The following is a 22,947-nucleotide window of genomic DNA, read 5'->3' on the forward strand; positions in this document are numbered from 1 at the left end:
CCAAAACAAATTACACTTGAAAGTTGGGACTTCTAATAAATATACAAAGCGAAAGAAAATTTCTCTTTAAAAGGAAAATCCTCATCTCAAGCCATTTCCTAGTCACTAAATGCAAGTCAGGGGAGATGAGTCATGGTGACAGGAATGGAGACACGGAGCCCAGGCCCGGCTTGGAGTACCTCCCACTTCCTCCCTAAGCCTCAAATTTCTCTGTCTTTTGAATTAATTTAGTCTCTTTCCCAGAGGTGCACCGCAGAGAAACTTCTGGAAGTTACATGTCTGAATCCTCAATGGCAGGGGGCGGGAGGGGCGGGGTATGAACCAGCCTCTACAGTTTCAAGCAGACCTCAGTTTGATGTCAAAGCTTCTTGATTCCTCCATATTCCATTTCTGTAGAAGAGCCCTCTGGTCTGTTGTTTTGGATGGTAAACTTATGGTGGGTCAGAAGCACTTGAATAGCCTTTACAGAGCAGCGTTTTCCATTGGCTGTTTTTGTTCTCGCTGTAGTGGAGATAGATGGAGTGTTACTTTGGGTTAGAAAACCCAGGAAAGGGGGCGGGGGCTGCTTTGGGAGACACATTTTCTCAGGGAGGTGCCCCAGCCCTCAGCTTACTGCTGCATTTAGAAGCCAGATCATAAACAACAAGGACTCGGCCTTTAGAAGTCAAGGGAATAACTAAGCTGGAAAACGGTGAAGTGAAAAAGCCAAGGAACGTGTAAGTAGAGGATTATATGGAGCCATTTAAAATGACAAAAAGCAAGAGTAACAAAGCGACAGATGGAATGTGGCCCCACAGGGCCCTGCCAAGCTAACTCTGAGAAGCGAAGTGTTCTCTTGATGTCCCCTGAAGCATTCACGGGGTTTCCTGGCCAAATTCTCAGGCTGTTTCTATGGCGCTTACAAAAAAGAATGTAGCACTGTTGATGTGGTCCTTTCCCCTTCCCATTCTGCATCCTCTTCGCAGCCTCGTGAAATAAATCTCTGGCTCAAGTGAAATCATGAAAAAGAAAATGAAAAAAAAAAAAAAAAAAAAAAAAGTGCTGTGGGGGCAGGGGAGTGCTGACTGGTTCTGATTTGTCACAAAACAAGGAGAATTTCTCTAAGAGTAAACAGTGTTTATTTTTCGTTGAATTTTTTTTTCAATCAAATGGAATTGCTTAATTAAAAAAAACTTATCTCTTTTCTCTTTAAATACTACAGACAACCTCATTTTATCTCAGCAGACACCTAGAAACAAAACACTGGACCCACCAGAGAAAACGGGGCAATAAAAGCATCAGAAATTCAAGTCAACTATGGAAGAATTACTGTTAGCTGGCAGCTCTCGATTCTAAACAGAAGTGTCCCAGAACCTACTGGGTTTGACAAAAGTTTCTTAGAACTGGGGATGTGGGAAGGTTGGACTCCATGGACTTCTATTCCAATTGTCTCCTGCAGAGGGAAAATAAAGTCGAGGCATCAAATGAACACCCAAAGAAACATTTAAAAACGTGTTTGACTAGTATTCAGTATGTGAGATTATTAGGTAATAACTTGTCCTCCTAGTTAACCTTGTCCTGGAATATATATAGGTTATTTGTAGCCGCCACTGCTATAATATTTTCTGAAGGATGCCAAGCTGTATGCAAGATCTTTTTGCTAAAGTCCAGACTGTCGACACTGATCTCATCTTTTCTCCGCTTGCCCCCCACGCACACTTTGCGTGGTTTTAGGATAGCTCGGGGTTTGCTGTTTTCCCTCGAGGCCTCAAGGGTAACATCGCGTTTGGTGTTTCGGTCAAACATCCTGAAGAAGTTGTTGTAGGAGCCTGTCATGATGACACTGCAAGGCAGAGAGGAAACAGGGAGTGACTGAGTGTCATAAACATAGGCTTTCTACAGCTAAGAGACCAAAAACTGCAACAGGCTTTGTAGTGTGACCATTGACTTTAGAAGCACTTAGACAAACAAGCTCTTGGGCTGGGTGAAGGGTGATGATAGCCCTCCTTGTTATTTATCAATAGATTCCTTTAGGTTATTTTGTTCCATAAGTCAGTCTAGTGGTTTTAATGATCCCAGCCCACCTCCTTCACATCAGGATTCTGAGGCTGCAGTCAAGTCACGCGAGTAGGAACGCTGTAAATAGCCGTCCTTGTATCTTGTTCATTTAGAGCATGGCGGTCTTAGGAGTGACTGTGCTGCCCGACTGATAAGGCTTTCTCGCATCAGCACTGAGGGATGCTGACATCGTGTCTTCCTCCTGCTATGAACTAGATAGAAATTCTGCCTTTTCTGAAAACTTATCTAAAAAGTGGATCTCATCATGGTCTTGGGAGGGAGTAAACAAAAATTAGAATTTTTAAAAGGGTGTAGGATGAGGAAATAAGCCTTTGTAGTGAACTTACAGATGATTTCCTACCTTCCTACAAGAGCTATCCGTTCTCAGGAGTATCTCTCATTGATGAAGAGAGCAGGGGGTGCCAAGAGCCTCTCAGAAGCCATGGACCAACTCTACTTAATGGTGACAGTTTGGACAGGTGACAGGCCAAGGGAAACAATGTCCCTCAAGCAGCACCCTCTTATGGCTGACCCCAGAGAGGTGGGCTTGGCCTTATTTGTGGGTGAGGCTCCGACTGGCTGGTTAGGATGGGAGAACACTGTATCTCCGTTGTCTTGGGTTAGAGGAAGGTGAAGGAAAACTGATGAGACTGAGCCATGGCCAGGGGGCTGAGTTTTGGGTATTTGTTAGTTGTCCCGGAAATTAATCAAGGGCTAGATTTTGTTACCCTGGCCTGGGAAACTGATGCCATGAAATGCGTGTATCTATCATAGGGTGTGGAGAAGGCAATGGCACCCCACTCCAGTCCTCTTGCCTGGAAAATCCCATGGATGGAGGAGCCTGGTAGGCTGCAGTCCATGGGGTCGCTAAGAGTCGGACACGACTGAGCGACTTCACTTTCACTTTTCACTTTCATGCATTGGAGAAGGAAATGGCAACCCACTCCAGTGTTCTTGCCTGGAGAATCCCAGGGATGGGGGAGCCTGGTGGGCTGCTGTCCATGGGGTCGCACAGAGTCGGACACGACTGAAGTGACTTAGCCGTATCATAGGGTGAGCAATTATTATCTCATCACGTGGGGGTGCTGAGTGCTTTACCCCTAGCCTCATTTCCTTTTCCATCATTCCATGCTAAGGGATTTACACAGGAAGAAAAGTGAATGCGTGTATGGTGTCACACAGCCAGTAAGTAGCCAAGCTGGTCCTCTAGCCCACATCTGCCAGACTCCGGGGCATAAGCATTAAGCCATTTGGCCTTATTGCTTCCCACGCACTGACCTCTGCTTCCATTACCACCACCCGACTTGTTTTTAAACCGTAGGAGAAAGTCTTTTTTGGAAAAAAGTAAAAAAGTAATTTCAACCTTATCTGGACCAAAAATAACATTTTCTCGGTTATGGAAAGAAACTGTAATGTGGTGGAAAGAATGTTCATTTTAGGATTTAAATTCTTCCTCTTGTCTCTACTACTTACAGTGATCTGCCCAAGCTCCTGAACTAGTATCTGGCTGAGCCTCAGTTTCCTCAGCTGTAAAATGGGGACAGTGAAAGCAATCTTGATGGATTGTGGTCAGGATTAAAAAATCATGATGTGTGAAAGTACCTAGTAAGTATAGGTTTTGAATCTTGGTTAAGATAGAAGGGGAACTTGAACAAAAATAACCACAAATATTTTAAAAAATCTATTCATAATGAACATTGAATAAATGAATAAATTACCAATGGAAACGAAAATAAAATAACAGGGCAGGGATAGGTACTTTTCCCCTGAGGGCCTTTGTTCAACTAAGTAACAGTTGCTTTGCTCTGGGCCCTCTGCCCTCCACCAACTGGGTGGTGTGATCTGGGTCGTCTACCATGTGGTGGTAGACTCCTGCTAGGCCTGCTGAGTGGAAGGCTGGTTTTGGATCACTGGCCCAAAAAACCCAACAGGGGTCAGAGAGGTAGAGCCTGTGCTCACTAGAAGCTCGCCTCTGAATGTTTTGCAGTGATAGAATTTCCCTGCTTTTCAGTATGACTGCTGGTGCTGCCTTCACTAAGGAACAGCCCCTGGTAGCCTGTGCTGGCTTCTCCTGGAAATCACAGCAGCATCTATTTATCAAGCCAAAAAGAAACTGCGGGGAGGTAATAGGAAGTACTGTTGAAACCAAAGGCCTCTAATAGTCATAAATCTCTTTGAGGGCACAGAATAAACGAGGCTGATGAGAATTCAGTTCATGACCACCAGGCCTTAGGCCAGTCTCTGCGGGCAGCCTCGAGGGGTAATTTCCCATCCAGACAGCACACTTTAAAGTCATTGGAATAGTTCATCCTTAAAATTTGCCAGGGGAGCTTCATTTTAGGTATATGGACCCAGCTCTGGGAGGGTCTTGCCTGTATAAGGTAGGATTTTTGTGAGGTTAAAGGGTCACCTGAGCCAGTTCTGAAAGAGGAGTCCAGGGTCTCACCCATCGCCTGTTCCTTGCCACACTTGACCTCGAGGTCACCCGCTGGCCACCGGTGCAGCCCTGCCAGGCCTCAGGGCCGATTCTGATGGCTCTTTGGTTGCACCCCCTTAGGATCCACGGCCCAGGGCCGGTGCAAGGAGAGGGCCCCCCGTGGAAGGCTCCCAGCCATCAGACCTTTCTTACCTGTCTGACCCATTCCACACACACTCAAATTTATCAAAAATGCAGTCATTTTCGTAGAGGGAGCACAGCTTGCTGCGGAGGTAGTCGTGAACCTGGAGGGGCAGGGAAAACACATTAAGAGGGTGTTAATTATTAATATTTTAAAAAATGATTCCTCTGTGAGCTCTTCTTTGGATGGGAGCTGTTCATTCTTCCAGTGTAAATGTGGCTTGACTCAGATAGTTCTGGGTCTTAGCACAGGCACGGCCCTTCTCAGCCTTGGGACTTTAAGATGGTTTGGTGAGCTGTTTACATGGCACATGTGGATTAAACAAACTCGCTTACATAGATAGTAGCATAGAACAGGGCCCAGTAAGCAGGGGATTCCCATTTTCTAAGCCTATTTATTATTTACTTTTGGTCAGTATCTTTTAAAAAACTTTTTATTTTTTGCCGTGCAGTGTGGCATGTGAGATCTTAGTTCCCCAACTAGGGATCGAACCCACACTCCCTGCAGTGGAAGTGCAGAGTCTTCACCACTGGACCACCAGGGAAGTCTCTTAGCCCATTTAGACAACACCATTCATTCAGCCTTTTATTCAACAAATATTTGTTGAATGCCAGCTCTATGCTTGGGATAGAGCCATGGACAGAATACCCTTGGGGTGCTTTCCTCCCAGTATTGGGGAAGAGACTGTGTAGCCAAGTAAATACATAAGATATTTTTCTTTTTTTGATTTTTAAATTTTATTTGTTAACTGGAATATAATTGCTTTACAGCAATTATGTTGTGTTTCTGCTGTGCAACAAGTGTAAGATATTTTAGATGGTGATAAAATGAGAACAAAAAAAAAAGTGGAAAAAGGGTAGTGGGAGCTCTGGGGGATTATTTATATAGGGCGAGTAGTCAGGTTCACCTGAGAAGGCGACATTGGAGCAGGAACCTGGAGAAAATGAGTGCATCTCAGTGGTATCTGGGGAAAGGCTTTCCAAGCATAAATGAAAGTGTTAGTCCAAAAGACTGTTCTATACATCTGTGTCTCTTTTGCTGTCTCGCATACAGGGTTATCGTTACCATCTTTCTAAATTCCATATATATGCGTTAGTATACTGTATTGGTGTTTTTCTTTCTGGCTTCACTCTGTATAATCGGCTCCAGTTTAAATTAAAAAAAAAAAAAAAAGTGTTAGTCACCGTCGTGTCCAATTCTTTGTGATCCCATGGACTGTAACCAGGCTCCTCTGTCCCTGGAATTCTCCAGGCAAAAATACTGGAGTGGGTTGCCATGTCCTTTTCCAGGGGATCTTCCCAACCCAAGGCTTGAACCCAGGTCTCCCGCATTGCAGGCAGTTTCTTTACCACTGAGCTACTAAGCATTGAGAACAGCTAATGTAAAGGCCTGGAGGCAGTGGGGTAGAGGGTAGCAAGGAGTAGAGTGGGGGGCCTCGGCGTGTGCCAACCAGTTCCCGTAGGCCCCTTACTCTGAGTGATGTGAGCAGACGCCATGGGCAGGGTGCTGCGCCTGCTGCATTGTGACAGAGTGTAAGCCCTGCAGGGCCAGAGACAGGGAGGTTGGGTGTAACCTGCTTGACAGATGATGGTTTGGACCAAGGTGAGCAGTGGTGGGAGGTGGCCAGAGCCTTGACGAGTTTGGAAGGACAGTTGATAGGACTTGCGGATGGAGCCACTGTCAAGTGTGGAGGAAAACTGGAGTCAGAGATGGCTCCTGAACCGTGCTTTCGAGCAAGCGGGAGGATGGAGTGGCCATGCTCCCTTCGGGGTTGGATAATTTGGAGATGTGTGTGCAAGGGGAGAACACCCAGCAGACGCTGGTGTGCACAGTGCAGCCCTGGATTGTGTGGCAATCCTCTCCTGGTTCTATTTTTCAGTGAAATAAGAAGCAAGGTTATCAGCTGAGCGTGAAAAAGGCCAGGGGCGGGGAGGTGGTTGGCAACAGTGCTCGGCTCCTGGAAGGCACTGAGGGCTGCTTGAAGTTGTTGAATGTGAATTTTTAAAAACATTTTATTTATGTATGCCGACCTTTGTTGTGGCACTCGGGATCTTTAGTTGGGGTGTGCAAATTCTTAGTTGTGGCATGATCTAGCTCCCTGACTAGGGATTGAACCCCAGCCTCCTGCATTGGGAGTGCAAAATCATAGCTGCTGGACCACTAAGGAAGTCCCCAGATGTGAATTTTATTTATTTATTTTTTATTTTAATTGGAGGCTAATTACTTTACAATATTGTGGTGGGTTTTGCCATACATTCGTATGAATCAGCCATGGGTGTACATGTGTTCTCCATCCTGAACCTCCCTCCCACCTCCCTCCCCATCCCATCCTTCAGGGTCATCTCTGTGCACCAGCCCTGAGCACCCTGTCTCATGCATTGAACCCGGACTGGTGATCTATTTCACATATGTTAATATACATGTTTCAGTGCTATTCTCTTAAATCATCCCACCCTCACCTTCTCCCACAGAGTCCAAAAGTCTGTTCTTTACATCTGTGTCTCTTTTGCTGTCTCACATACAGGGTCATCATTACCATCTTTCTAAATTCCACATATATGCGTTAATATACTGTATTGGTGTTTTTCTTTCTGACTTACTTCGCTCTGTATAATAGGCTCCAGTTTCATCCACCTTATTAGAACTGATTCAAATGTATTCTTTTTAATAGCTGAGTAATATTCCATTGTGTATATGTACCACAGCTTTCTTATCCATTCGTCTGCTGATGGACATCTAGGTTGCTTCCATGTCCTGGCTATTATAAACAGTGCTGTGATGAACATTGGGGTACACGTGTCTCTTTCAATTCTGGTTTCCTCAGTGTGTATGCCCAGCAGTGGGATTGCTGGGTCGTATGGCAGTTCTATTTCCAGTTTTTTAAGAAATCTCCACACTGTTCTTCATAGTGGCTGTACTAGTTTGTATTCCCACCAACAGTGTAAGAGGGTTTTTCTCTTTGCATCCTCTCCAGCATTGTTTGTAGACATTTTGATAGCAGCCATTCTGACCGGTGTGAGATGGTACCTCATTGTGGGTTTGATTTGCATTTCTCTGATAATGAGTGGTGTTGAGCATCTTTTCACATGTTTGTTAGCCACCCAGATATGAATTTCAAGTGAGTCTGGTCAGCATGGTTGGGTGTTTCTCTCCAGCTGCATTCAGCAACTCAGGTGAAGATGGCAAGTAGGCAGATGACTGAGGCTTGGAGCATAGTAATCTGGGTGCCATTTTCAGTTCTTCCTGAGATCCGTTGTGGGGAGTGGTAATGACATTAGGCATACGTAACATGCCAGCTTGTTATTATTAGCCGGGCTGTTTATCCATAAAATCTCATCTCATCTCTAATATTATCTTAGGTTGTAGGTACTGTCATTCTCTTCACTTTAATGGAGCATGAACTGCAGGGTAGGACATCATGTGTCCAAGATCACACAGCAAAGGAAATGACAGAATGGGAAGTGAACCAGGGGTCTGGGTTCTGGAGCACCTGCTCCTGCCTGCTCTAGCAATCTGCCTCCCACTCGCTCTGCCTCATTGGCCTCGCCTCACATAGAGTCTCAGTCCTGGACAGCTGTGATGATGAACTGAAGTCAGGCCAAGAGGCAGACAGAATGGGGTGAAGGCAGAAAGGTGTTATGGAAAGCACAGTTTGACTTGGTTTAGATGAAGACTGATGGTTCATGATCTCTTTTCCTTCAGCCTGGGCCCCTCTCCTCCCTTGCGCCAGGGTTCTGGCAGATGCTGAGCTCAGAGGCTCAGCTTGTGCTTAGCCTTGGGCAGAGGAATGAGGTCAGATTCACTCCATGTTCCATTAGATGTCTGGGGTATTTGAAAAGCTCTCTGAGTTATTTGGACAGGGTAAGGATTTCTAACTCTGCAAATTAACTTCCTTCACCCTTACGCTCGTGTTCCCAAATAACTCTGGTCCTTTTCAGGGTATCTGCTTCAGGGTTATGGTGACAAGTGAATCCATTGGCAGCTGGGCTTATGGCTTTGTTAGATGGGGAGAATAAGGGAGGCTTGTGTCCTAAGCTTCGGAATTCTGCTATAAATTAACTCACTGTCTTCCCTTCCTCTCCACTCACTGTCCTCCCTTCCTCTCCTACCACCTCTTGTGCATATTAGGAGTGTCTCAGATCTGATAGGGAAGGCCATTTTGTTTGTAGGGCCATTTCTGCTTGTTGAAGTTCTCTATTTATTGTGAAGAATCTTTAGGTAAAGCAGAAGAGTCCCAGGACAAAGGGCTGATGCTAGATCCTCACAAACTTTTTCTGAAAAGGGCCAAATTATAAATATTTATACTTTGTGGGTCATGTAGCCTCAGTTACAACTATCCAACTGTACCTTTGTAATGCGAAAGTAGCCATGATACACAAATGAATGAGTTAAGAGTTGTGTTCCAATAAGACTTTATTTACAAATACAGGTGGCAACTTCTGGTCATAGTTTGCCTAACCCTTGACTGTAAGTCTTGACTATAATTCCCTTTCTCCCCAGTTAGCAGACTATTTCCTTGGAAGAGAGGGATGGAGGAGGTAAGGACATCCACTGGGGTTCGTACTTTTCTTCTGATGGTTGGAAGATACTGACCTCAAGAATTGATCTATTTTCTAGACAGCAAGCCTAATTCTTGCCTTTTCTTGACTTTATCATTGACTTGCTTCCAAGATCTGTGTAACAGAGGGAGACAAGGAAGAGGAGTGGGCTTCTGAAGGGGAATAATGGCAAGCTGGAATTAATCCAGTAGGCAAAGGAAGCCACATGTGTTATCCTCATATTCCAGATTGCCTACCTTTTGGAGGAAAGAGATGAGCAAAATAGATCCTTTTTTAAATCTTATCTCCCCCTACTCCTTCCTTTTATCTGTTATGGGGCACTTTTTTTCCCCAATATTTCCTCAAACTTTATTTTTTTGAGTACCTTTTAATTGAAGGTACCATTTTAATTGAGTATCTTTTAATTGAAGTTTTAGTTGAGTTACAGTGTTGTGTTAATTTCAGGTGTATTTTTATTCAGATTGTTTTCCCTTCTAGGTCATTACATAAAATATTGAGTATAGTTCCCTGTGCTGTATAGTGGGACTTTTTTGGTTGTATCTTTTCTCTTCTATATAGAGTAGTGTAAATATGTCAATCCCAAACTCCTAATTTATCCCCCCTGCCTTTTCCCCTTTGGTAACTATAAATTTGTTTTCTATGTCTGTGTGTCTATTTCTGATTCATATATAAGTTCATTTGTACTATTTTTTTGTAGAGCCAACATATAAGTGATACACGATATTTACCTTTCTCTGACTTACTTCGCTTAGTATGATAATCTCTAGGTCCATTCATGTCATTGCAAACGGCATTATTTCATTCTTTTTTTGGCTGAATATGTATATGAATCTGCCTGCCAGTGCAGGGGAGGCAGGTCTGTGGGTTCGATCCCTGAACAGGGAAGATACTCTGGAGAAGGAAAGGGCAGCTCATTCTAGTATTCTCTCCTGGGAAATCCCATGGACAGAGGAGCCTAGTGGGCTACAGTCTATGGTGGTGTTAGAGTCGGACACGACTTAAGTGACTAAACCACCACCACATGTATATATACACACCAATTTTTATTTATATGGTGTGTATATATACACACCAATCTTTTTCTTTATATCAATATTTCTTTCAAAATTCCGTTCATCTGGAATTTTGTCTTATAGAAACACCACAGGTGAGTGAGAAATATCAAAACGTGCGTGCTTTGGAAGTGTGGGCCCCTTAGTGGAGAAACCACATTACCAAGAACTCTATAACTAAAAGTCAGGAAGGATTCAAGGAGAGAACCTAGTTTGAGCCCTTATTTTCTCCTCTCAGCATCTATGTTCCGGGGAACTTCTGGCAACTCCAGGTGAGGACATCTACAGGAGAAGATCAATAACTATGAAGGTATGCTGCGTATATACATACATATATATATATGAAAGTGAAAGTCACTCAGGTCCGACTCTTTGTGACCCTATGGACTGTATAATCCAAGGAATTCTCCAGGAGAGGATATTGGAGTGGGTAGCCTTTCCCTTCTCCAGGGGATCTTCCCAACCCAGGGATCGAACCCAGGTCTCCTGCATTGCAGGCGGATTCTTTACCAACTGAGCCACAAGGGAAGCCATATATATATATATGATCTTCTGTTGTAAAGAGAAATCTTAAGCAGAGAACATCGACGGTTCACCATCAGAGGAGAGAAAAAGGTAGGACAGACACAAGAAGCATCTAGACAGCAAAGTAAGAGGGAACTTAAGACTCATCCTATTAGATGCTTTTCTCTTCATGTTCCAAATATTGTTTCTTTGCTCTGTTCCTATGAGCTTGGGTATGGCCCTCTTAACACTAGGCTGAGTCTCCCAACACAGAGATTCTTACATCATGTACTTGCGGAGCCTGCTGTGTATAGCTGATAGACCACTCTAGCCTGGCAAGATTAAACTCTGTTGTTTCGTTCTTCTATTTCAGGGGTTGATGAACTTTTTCTGTGAAGGGTCAGACAATAAATATTTTAGGCTTTGTGAACCATAGGTCTCTGTCACAATGACCCAACTCTGCCCTTGTAGCATGTAGGCAACTGTAGGCAATAGGTAAATAACCAGGTGTGACTGATTCAATGAAACTGTTTTTCCAAAAACAGATGCGGGGCTAGATTTGGCCCACAGGTTTGTCAACTCCTGTTCTATAGGAGAATGTGAAAAGAGCTCATTATACTTAAGTCTGCAGCTTCTTCTTCTTGGAAGCATGCTTGAGATCAGCTGATAGATATATTAAGAGACCTAGAAGTATCACCTGTATGTCTGCCTGCTCAGGGGAGGCACAAATAGTTGACAGAATTCCTAAACACTGGACCAGTCCTTAAAATTTGTTTAAATTTTATTTTTATTTACATTAGAGTATAGTTGATTAACAATGTTGTGTTAGTTTAAGGTATAAAGCAAAGTGATTCAGTTACACATATATCTATTCTCTTTCAGACTCTTTTCCCATACAGGTTTGTACATAATACTGAATATAATCCCCTGTGCTATTCAGTAGGACCTTCTTCATTGTCTGTTTTATATATAGCAGTGTGTATATGTTAATCCCAAACTCCAATTTATATATTTATTTAATATTCCCCCCTTTCCCATTTTGTATACATACATATCTACTTTTTATCAGATTCTTTTCCCTTAGAGATTATTACATAATATTGAGTATAGTTCCCTGTGCTATACAGTAGATTCATGTTGGTTATCTCTTTCATAGAAAGTGAAAGTGAAGTCACTCAGTCGTGTCCGACTCTTCGCGACCCCATGGACTGTGGCCTACCAGGCTCCTCTGTCCATGGGATTTCCTAGGCAAGAGTACTGGAGTGGGTTGCCATTGCCTTCTCCCACATATAAAGTAGTATGTATGTATCAGTCCCAAACTCTTAATTTATCCTTCCCACCCTTTCTCCAGTAACCAAAATTGTTTTCTATGTCTGTAGGATTATTTGTTTTGTATGTGAAAGTTCACTTGTATAATTTTCTTTTAGAACCTCCATATAAATATCATATGATATTTGTCTAACTCTGGCTTATTTAGTATGATAATCTCTGCATGCATCCATGTTGCTGCAAATGGCAATATTTCATTCTTTTTTTTACAGCTGAGTATTAATTCCATTGTGTGTGTATGCACACACACACACACCAAGTCTTCCTTATCCATTTATCAGTGACAGGTGATGGACATATAGGTTGCTTCCATGTTTTGGCTGCTGTAAATAGTGCTGCTATGACTACTGCAGTGCATATATCTTTTCAAATTATGGTTTTCTCTGGATATATGCATGGGAATGGGATAGCTGGATCACGTGGTAACAGTCTTTTTAGTTTTTTAAGGAACTTCCACGGTGGCTGTACCAGTTTACATTCCTACCGACGGAAAGGAGCACTTTTAAGGGAAGGCATACATGTGAGTGTGCTGAGCAGGGAGAAACACTTGGTTAAGCAGGTTTCTGTAATGCAGGCTTCTTAAAGTTCTGCAATAATCAAGGAATTATAAAATTATAAGAGGGGAATAGAATATTAATTCAGTATATTCACCCCAAATTTATATTTTTGGTAGTGGGAGTACCAAATAGTGCAATGAAGATAAGTAGGATTGAAGAGGGCAGAGCAATGAGGGTTATCATTTGGGCAGTGGTGTTTCTTTTAAGATCTATCTCAGCCTGTCCCCTTCTTTATGATCCATTGCTGACCATTCCCCTTTGGCATTTGTCTTAGAAACACCACAGGTGAGTGGTAAGTATCAATCCATGTGTGCTTTGAAAATGTGGGCCCCTTATCGCAGGGACCACATTACCAAAAACTCTATAACTAAGTCTCAAAAGACAAAAGTCAGGAAGGACTCAAAGGAAAACCCTGGTCTGAGCCCTTATTTTCTCCTCCCAGCACCTACATTCTGGGAGCTCTTGACTGCCTTCAAGTGAGGACAAGATCTACAGGACAAGATCATTGGCTATGAAGGTATGCTGCATATATATTCTGTTGTAGAAAAAAAAAAAAAAAACTCAGGCAAAGAAGATCAACTGTTCACCATCAGAGGAGAGAAAAAGGTAAGACACAGACATAAGAAGCAGCATCTAGAGAGCAGAGTAAGAAAGAACTTAAGGCCTGTCCTATTTGATGCTTCTCTCTTCATGTTCCAAATATTGTTTCTGCGCTGTTTTTAGTTTTTTAAGGAAACTCCATACTGTTCTTCATAGTGGCTGTACCAATTTACATTCCCACCGACTGAAAGGAGCACTTTTAAGGGAAGGCATACTTGTGAGTGTTGTGAGCAGGGAGAGAACAGGTTTTGGAAACACCTGGTTAAGCAGATTTCTATGAGGTAGGCTTCTCAGAGTTCTGCAATGATCAAGGAATTATAAAATTATAAGAGGGGAATAGAATGTTATTTTATTTCAGTATAGTCACCCCAAATTTCTGTTTTCAGTAGGGGGAGTACCAAATAGTGCCTTGAAGATAATTAGGATTGAAGGGGAAGAGCATTCAGGGTTAAGAATGGGGCAGTGGTATGCCATTTAAGGTCTGGCTCAGCCTGTCCCCTTCTTTATGAACCATTACTGACCATTCACCTATGAAATTTGTCTTACAGGAACATCACAGGTAAGTGATAAGTATCAAACAAAGCATGTGCACTTTGAAAATGTGGGCCTCTTATTGCAGGAACATTACCAAGAACTCTATAAAAGACAACAGTTAGGAAGGACTCAAAGGGAAAACCTAGTCTGAGCCCTTATTTTCTCCTCCCAGCACCTACATTCTGGAAGCTCCTGACTGCCTTCAAGTGAGGACATCTATAGGAAAAGATCGACTATGAAGGTATGATGCATATTCTATTCTATTCTATTGTAGGAAAAAGCTTAAGTAAAGAAGATTGGGTTTTTGCCATCAGAGGAAAGAAAAGGGTAAGACACAGACTCAAGAAACATCTAGAGAGCAGAGCAAGAAAGAACTTAAGACGCATCCTATTAGCTACTTCTCTCTTCATATTTCAAATATTACTTCTGTGCTCTGTTCTATGAGCTTGGGTGTGGCCCCCTTGACACTAGGCTGAGTCTCCCAACTCAGATGTGCTCACATCATGGACTTGTGGAGCCTGCCGTTGTATGACTGACAGACCACTGTAGGCCTGGCAAGATTAGACTCTATTGGTTCGTTCTACTTCAGGGGTTGACAAACTTTTCCTGTGAAAGGTCAGACAGTAAATATTTTAGGATCTGTGAGCCATAATGTCACAGTGACCCAACTCTGCCATTGTAGGATGAAGGCAGCTACAGACAGTGGTTAAATGATCAGGTGTGGCTGATTCAATGAAACTGCTTTTATAAAATATAGGAGGCTGGATTTGGCCCACAGGTCATAGTTGGTCAACCCCTGTTCATAGAAAAAGATGAAACTAGGTCATCATGCTTAATGCTACAGCTTCGTATTCCTGGAAACATGCTTGAGATGAGCTGATGGGGATGTATGAAGAGACCTAGGAGTATCACCTGTATGTCTCCCTGCTCAGGGAAGGTGCTAGTAGTTAATGACAGAATTCCTACACGCTGGAGCAGTCCTTATAATCTTTTTCATTTTCATTTTTATTTTATTTTGGAGTATAAAATTTATAAAATGTTTTATAGTTGATTTACAATGTTGTGTTAGTTTCAGGTGTACAGCAGAGTGATTCAGTTACATACATACATGTATCTATCTTTTTCAGATTCTTTTCCCATATAGGTTATTATATAATATTGAATATAGTCCCCTGTGCTATTCAGTAGGAACTTCTTGGTTATTTTATATACATATATAGCAGTGTGTATATGTTAAACCCAAACTCCAAATTTATCCCCTCCCTTTCTCATTTGGTAACCATAAATTTGTTTTCTATGTCTGTGGGTCTATTTCTCTTTTGTATATGAGTTCATTTATATCATTTTTTTGAATCCTTGTTAAAAATATCATCATGTTAACCTTTCTCTGGCTTATTTCATTTCTCTATGTCTAAACATACTGCAAGTGGCTGGAGTAGTATTCCATTGTGTGTGTATACACACACACCACATGTTCTTTATCCTTCATCAGTGACTCAAGATGGACGTTTAGTTTGCCTTCATGTCTTGTCTATTGTAAACAGTGCTAGGAACCGTGGGGTGCATGTGTTTTTTCAAATCATGATTTTCTCCAGATGTATGCCCAGGAGTGGGACTGCAGGGTTATATGGTAACTATCTTTTCATATTTTTAAGGAACTTCCATACTGCTCACCACAGTGGCTGTACTCATTTGCATTCCCACCAACTGTTCAGAGCACTTCTATAGCAAAGGCATACGTAACTAGTGTTCTGAGCAGGGAGAAATGCTTGGCTAAGCAGACTTCTCAAGAGTTCTGCAATGATCAAGGAATTATAAATTATAAGAGGGGAATAGAATATTATTTTATTTTAATATAAGCACCCCAAATATCTGTTTTTAGTAGGGGGAGAGCCAAATACTGCCCCAAAGATAATTAGGATTGAAGGATGTAGAGCAGTAAGGTTATAAATTGGGCAGTAGTGTGCCTTTTAAGATCTGGCTTAGCCTGTGCCTTTTTTTGTGAACCATTCTTGACCCCTAACCATTCCCCTTTGGCTCTTTTTTTTTTTTTTTAACAGAAACACTACAGGTGAGTGGACGTGTGGGCCTGTTATCACTATTATTATTATTGCAGGAACCACATCACCAAGAACTCTATGACTAAGTGTTAAAAGACAAAAGATGGGAAGGAACAGCACAGTCTGAGCCTTTATTTTCTCCTTCAAGCATCTATATTCTGGGAGCTCCTGACTAATTCCAAGTGAGGACGTCTACAGGAGAAGATCATTAAGTATGAAGGTATGCTGCATATATATATTCTGTCATAAAAAGAAATCTTCAGCAAAGAACACTGACTATTCACCATCAGAGGAGAGAAAAAGGTAAGACTCAGACACAAGAAGCATGTGGAGAGCAGAGTAAGAGGGAACTTAAAGCCTGTCGTATTAGATGCTTCTCTCCATGTTCCAAATACTGCGTCTTTGCTCTGCTCCTGTGAGCTTGGGTATGGCCCTCTTAACACTAGGCTGTCTCCCAACACAGAGGTTCTCCCTTCACGTACTTGTGGAGCCTGCTGTGTATAGCTGATAGACCACTCTAGGCCTGGCAAGGTTAGACTCTATTGGTTTGTTCTTCTATTTCAGGGGTTGGCAAACTTTTCCTGTAAAGGGTCAGACAATAAATATTTTAGGCTTTGTGAGCCATATAGTCTCTGTCACAATGACCTGACTCTGCCCTTGTAGGCAACCGTAGACAATCGGTAAATGACCAGGTGTGCTGTTTCAATAAAACTGCTTTTCAAAAAACAGATGCGGGGCTGGATTTGGCCCACAGGTCTCAGTTTGTCAACCCCTATTCTATAGGAAAATGTGAAAGTGGTTCATTATATTAATACCTAAGGCTACAGCTTCTTCTTCCTGGAAACATGCTTGAGATCAACCGATAGATGTATGAAGACACCTAGAACTATCCCTTGTGTATCTCCCTGCTCAGGCGAGGTGCTAGTAATTGATGACAGGGTTCCTTCCCATAAGACCAGTCCTTACAATTTAAAAAAAAAATTTTGATTTTATATTAGAGTTGATTTACAATGTTGTGCTAATTTCAGGTGTACAGCACAGTGATTCAGTTATACATATACATTATGTATTGTTTTTTAGATTCTTTTCCTATACAGGTTATTGTATAATATTGAATATAGTTTCCTGTGCTATTCAGTAGGACCTTCTTGATTATCTATTTTATTTATATATTAGTGTGTTTATCGGAGAAGGCAATGGCAACCCACTCCAGTACTCTTGCCTGAAAAATCCCATGGATGGAGGAGCCTGGTAGGCTGCAGTCCATGGGGTCGCTAAGAGTCGGACACGACTGAGCGACTTCCCTTTCACTTTCCACTTTCCTGCATTGGAGAAGGAAATGGCAACCCACTCCAGTGTTCTTGCCTGGAGAATCCCAGGGACGGGGGAGCCTGGTAGGCTGCAGTCCATGGGGTCGCACAGAGTCGGACACGACTGAAGCGACTTAGCAGCAGCAGTGTATTTATGTTCATCCCAGACTCCAAATTTATCTCCCCTTTCCCCATTTTGTAACCATAAATTTGTTTTCTACATCTGTGGGACTATTGCTGTTTTGTGTATAAATTATTTCTATCATTTTTTAAAAATCCCCATATAAGTGATAACATACAATATTTGTCTTTCTCTGGCTTGCTTTACTTACTATGATAATATTAGGAACATCCATGTTGCTGCAAATGGCTGAGTAATATCCCTGTGCATATATATGATGGTATGTATGTGTGTATATATATACACACACCCCACACCTTCCTTATCCATTCATCAGCAACAGGTGATGGATAGTTAGGCTGCCTCTATGTCTTAGCTATTGTAAGTAGTTCTATGTGGGGGTGCATGTATCTTTTCAAGTTATGATTTTCTCTAGATGTATGCCCAGGAATGGGATTGTTCAGTCATATGGTAACTCTCTTTTTAGTTTTGCAATGAACTTCTATACTATTCTCTACAGTGGCTGTAAGAGTTTACATTCCTACCAGCTGTACAGAGCACTTTTAAGGTAAGGCATACCCATGAGTGTTCTGAGCAGGGAGAAACACTTGGTTAAGCAGGTTTATATCATGCAGGCTTCTCAGAGTTCTGCAGTGATCAAGGAATTATAAAATTATAAGAGAGGACTAGAATATTATTTTATTTTATCGTAAGCACCCCAAATTTGTTTTTGGTAGGGGAAGTACCAAATAGCGCCTTAAATAATTAGGATTAAAGGGGGCAGAGCATTAAGGGTTATAAATTGGGCAGCGGTGTGCCATTTGAGGTCCTGCTCAGCCTGTCCCCTGACCATTCGCCTTTGGCCTTGTCTTACAGAAACCCTACAGGTGAGTGATAATTATCAAACAAAGCATGTGCACTTTGAAATTGTGGGCCTCTTATTGCAGGAATCACCTCACCAAGAACTCTAGGACTTAAAAGACAACCTTTTATAGGAACAGTTTGTCAATCCCTGAAACAGAAGAACAAACCAATAGAGTCTCCCAGCACAAAGGTTCTCCAAACCTTAAAAGTCAGGAAAGATTCAAAGGGAAAACCTAGTCTGAACACTTATTTTCACTTTCCAGCCTCTACCCTCTGGGAGCTCCTGACTACCTCCAGGTGAGGACATCTACAGGAGAAGATTATGGACTATGAAGGTATGCTCCATATATATTCTGTTGTTCTCTGCCTAACGTTTCTTTTTCACATCAACTGTTCACCATCAAAGGAGAGAAAAAGGTAAGACACAGACACAAGAAACATCTCCGAGAAGCCTGTACCGTGGAAACCTGCTTAGCCAACTGTTTCTCCCTCTCAGTGCACTCGCACTCACGTGGATGCCTTACCTTAAGACTCATCCTATCTGATGCTTTTCTCTGCATGTTCCAAATACTGTTTCTTCGCTCTGTTCCAGTGAGCTTGGGTATGGCCTTCTTGACACTAGGCCGAGTCTCCCAACACAGAGATTCTCACATCATGTACTTGTGGAGCCTGCTGACCTTAAAATCTCTTTTAATCGTGTTCCAGACACTCACTTAAGGAGTCTGTTTACCATTTCTGATATAGTGTATTACCACCTTTGATATGGTATATAAACTTAACTAGATTGCTTTCAAATACACCATCTAAAATAAATTTTTGCATTAATTTCCATACATGGGTTCTATTTCTTAGTATTCTACAAAGATTTCTACAAAGATTTCTAAGCTTACCACTTGCTAAATGTAGTTTGAGAACCATGAGTTTAAAATGCTAATCACTTTACGGCACAGCTAGCTAGCTTTGTTGTTAAGTCTTTGTCTAAAATAAAAGTACCATAGATTAGCTGAGAAATCTGCTGTTGAAAAAGCAGCCACAAAAATGAAGCTTTCATTTTGGAAGAAAAGTCAGTTTCAGATCCATTGAGAAAGTCAAGCTCATCTCCAGGGTAATGCTTACTCAGAAGTGAAAGTCGCTCAGTCGTGTCGGATTCTTTGCGACCCCATGGACTATACAGTCCCTGGAATTCTCCAGGCCAGAATACTGGAGTGGGTAGCCTTTCCCCTCTCCAAGGGATCTTCCTGACCCAGGAATCGAACCCGGGTCTCCTGCATTGCAGGCAGATTCTCTACCAACTGAGCTAATAGGGAAGCCCCAATGCTTACTTAGGAATAATTAAAACATAGTTTTAACAGTTCAGTTTTTAATTCTTACTTTACTAGTTATGCTTAAAACCTATCTCTATACAAGTATTCTTTTCTTTACTTACTATGATCCTGGTAATGAATGTGGTGTAATAAAAAATTAAAGTACCAATTGCTCCCCCACGGTGCCTAATCCACTCTTCTCTAGCTGGGGCTCTCCAGCAGCCCACACCTCTGTCAGCAACACTCTCCTAGCTTCTAGTTCCCACACTTAATACCAAATGGTTGGGCCGTTAGCAGGAGCCTGAGGGCAAGGGTTAGGGGAGAGTAAGACTGCCAGCTCAGAGGGGATGCTATCTGAACCACAAGGTAAACCACAGGGGTTAACCAGGCTACCTCCACCTCCTCTGCAGTTCTGGCCCCCAAACCTTTTGCAGCATCACAGTCAGCCATCAGAGTCCTCAGTGTCCTCAACCTCCTCTCTGAACATTTCCTGCTTCTCTCGAGGCCTCTCATGTGGCAGCTGGACTTCTGCTTTCCTGTGCCAAGGTGAGTGGGCTCTGTGTTCCTCTGGACCATCATTTGTGCCTCAGCTCCTTCAAAATCATGCCATCAAACACTACTTCCTGCTCCCCATCCTTCTTAACAGTCCCTCTGCCTCGTGCTTGGAAGCCACTCTAGTGCCTCAATCTCTCTTCCATCACTATTCCCGCCATCATTCTTAGAAATTCACTCTGGACTCTTAGCCTCATTCTTTTCAATGAGTTTTGTCCTTTGCTTTTGTGGTCATTTTATGAGCCTTGTCATCACTAACTGTATTTGTCTAATAAATATCACTCTATTGCTGACTCCTAGCATTTTAATTCAAGCCCTTAGTGTCTTGGTTCTATCAGTTCTTCATTTTCCTTCTAACCTACCTTAGATTCAGTGGCCCCTCATTCCAATCACTCCTTTAATCAATACCTTCAACAAACTTGGCTTTTTCCCTCCTTACCTTGTAGTTACTTGGTAAAAGCCCACCACCGGTTAAATCTAACTTTCTGCCCTTCCTTACCTGAACCAAGCAGGCTCATGTGGCTGGAAAGAAACATACACACAGATTTGTCTTACTTAAAATATACAAATAAGTGGATCCCATTGCAACCCTACCATAGTGCCCTAGTCAATTTGCTCTTTTAGAGGAATATTTTACACTTTCCTTTCTCACTCAGCTAATGATCTTGCTTCTTATTTGACTGGAAAATAGAAGCAGAAACCATCTGTATGTTCCCATCACAAATCTGCATCTGTAGCTGGTTTTACTCTTCTCTCTTTCCTTTGATGGATGAATGGTCCATCTCATCTATATCTAATTCTGCAACGGAGTATGTTCCCTTGAGAAGCTGACTGCTTCAGTTAGTCCACTCTTTACTGGCTTCTTTCTATCACCCTAAAACAAACTATGATGCCTTCCTCAATCCTGCATCCTCTTCCAGCTACTACCTGATTTCTCTGCAAAATCTCTTTCCAAATTTCACTACATTCACATCCTCCATTTATGATCTCTCTTGAACCCACTCCAATCAGACATTTATTCCTACGGCTTCACTCTGTCACCTGACAATTTCCATGTCACTAAATCCAGTGGCCCTTTTTCAGTCCTCTCTTGACTCAACAACACCGTTCAGCAGTTGGTGACTTCCTCCTTGAGATGGTTTCTCCAGTTGGCTTCCAGGACACCTCTCAGTTTCTCACCCATTTTACCAGCACTTTTCTCCAACTTCTCTTGCCAGATCCATTCCCTCTTCCCAGCCTGTAATCCCTAGGGCCTCAGGGTAGTTCTGACCTTTCCTTTAGGTTGCTGCTAAGTCGCTTCAGTCGTGTCCGACTCTGTGCAACCCCATGGACTGCAGCCCACCAGGCTCCCCCATCCCTGGGATTCGCCAGGCAAGAGTACTGGAGTGGGGTGCCATGCCTTTTCCCTCATTTAGGTTAGATCTATCCAAACTTACACTGACCTGCCTACCAGCTATTTCTGGATATTGAAGTGGCTCACTGTGTCTTTTGCTCTACATTGTAAGCCCCTGCAGGCAGAGGCTGACTCGGAACCCTCAAGTGCCCAGTGTACGTGTGGGTGGGTGGGGGTCTGTACCTGGTAAGTCTCGATGGGGCGGTTTTCCATGTTGAGATCCCAGACTTTGACGGTCAGATAGTCTCTGGTCATGATATACCTCCCACTGTGGCTGAACTTCACATCCGAAATTGAAGAGATAATTTCAGAGAAAAATGACCTGTTGCTTGGATCTTCTGGCTCTTCAAAAACTGCAGAACAAAAAGCAAAAGAGAACAAATTTAGTACCTCCTTATTAACTGATGTGAACGTGTTTGGGCCAGCTAGAAAGGCAACCATCTAACTTAGGGTTGGAATCGGGCGCGCAGACCTGTCAGCTCCCTGGCAGTAGAACAAACTGTCACTGGTTTCTATATCATGTTTCTCATGGAAGGACTCTCACGGGACTTGTTCTGTTCACAGAGCTGACTGCACAAACTCTGTTTCACATTTCCCCATGGTCGCTGGTATCATTGTGATACCAGCAATGGTATACATTGCTACATACCAAAATATAGTCTTCTTAGATGCTTAAAATTTTTTTTTCTACTTTTTTGAGATGTAATTCATATACCATAGAATTTACTCATCTAAATTTTACAGTTTATGTGATTATATTAAAGATAATACCACCAACCATGCAATCATCAACAAAGCCTAAATTTAGGACATTTGCATCATCTCCTCCCCCCACAAAAAACCCTGAACTACTTCATACCCATTAGCACTTACTCCCGTTCCCTAATTTCTGCAGCCCTAGGCAAACACTATTTTCTTGTTTTATGAAATTGCCTATTCTAAAAATTTTACATGAATGGAATCATACTATACATATATTTTATACTATATATTATATACCATATAATGCTGCTATGAATATTCATGTACAAGTTTTCATGTGAACATATGTATTCACCTCTCTTGGATCATGATGTTTAATAGTGGGACTTTGCTGCCAGACTGCCTTAAGCTTAAGGTCAGACTACCATTGTCTAGCTGTGTGACCTTGGGCAAGTTATTTAACTTTCCTGAGCCTCAGTCTCATAGGTAAACTCTGGCTACAATGTCTTTTGTCTGTGTTTTCTATTTGCTCTGGTATCCAGTTGCTGCACTGCTTTTCCCATAGATTCAGCTGACTTTCACTTACGGGAATAAAGAAAGCACTTACAGGAATAAAAGACACTGCAGCTTATTAAGCTGCCGTAATTCATCTTTCTAACCTTTTTTTGAACTTCTCTAGTTCAAACTGGATGTACACCATACCTCTGGATATTTCCCATTTTTATGTCCTGATGGTTCCTTCAATTGTGTCATATTCTGCTTGATTCATATGCCTCATCTTTTACTTACATATTATTTTAGACCAAATGATCTTTTCTCTGAAGTCCTACCACACTTGGTCTGGCCCGTTC

At 42.3% G+C, this 22,947-nt stretch overlaps 1 protein-coding gene across 4 annotated transcripts in view; it reads right to left on the bottom strand.

Moving 5' to 3' along the window:
• Positions 1 to 1,117: 1,117 nt before the first annotated feature.
• PPP2R2B (protein phosphatase 2 regulatory subunit Bbeta) overlaps positions 1,118 to 22,947 on the bottom strand; it is a 474,274-nt gene continuing 452,444 nt past the window's right edge. For all 4 annotated transcript variants that reach the window (XM_070374891.1, XM_070374892.1, XM_070374893.1 and 1 more), the window contains 3 exons: positions 21,578 to 21,747; positions 4,667 to 4,758; positions 1,118 to 1,822 (listed from right to left, as the gene is read on the bottom strand). In XM_070374891.1, coding sequence (XP_070230992.1) covers positions 1,543 to 1,822; positions 4,667 to 4,758; positions 21,578 to 21,747 — 542 coding nt within the window. In that variant the 3' untranslated portion in view covers positions 1,118 to 1,542. The remainder of the gene's footprint in view (positions 1,823 to 4,666; positions 4,759 to 21,577; positions 21,748 to 22,947) is intronic.

Source organism: Bos mutus, chromosome 7 (assembly GCF_027580195.1).
Source record: "Bos mutus isolate GX-2022 chromosome 7, NWIPB_WYAK_1.1, whole genome shotgun sequence".
NCBI lineage: Eukaryota > Metazoa > Chordata > Mammalia > Artiodactyla > Bovidae > Bos > Bos mutus.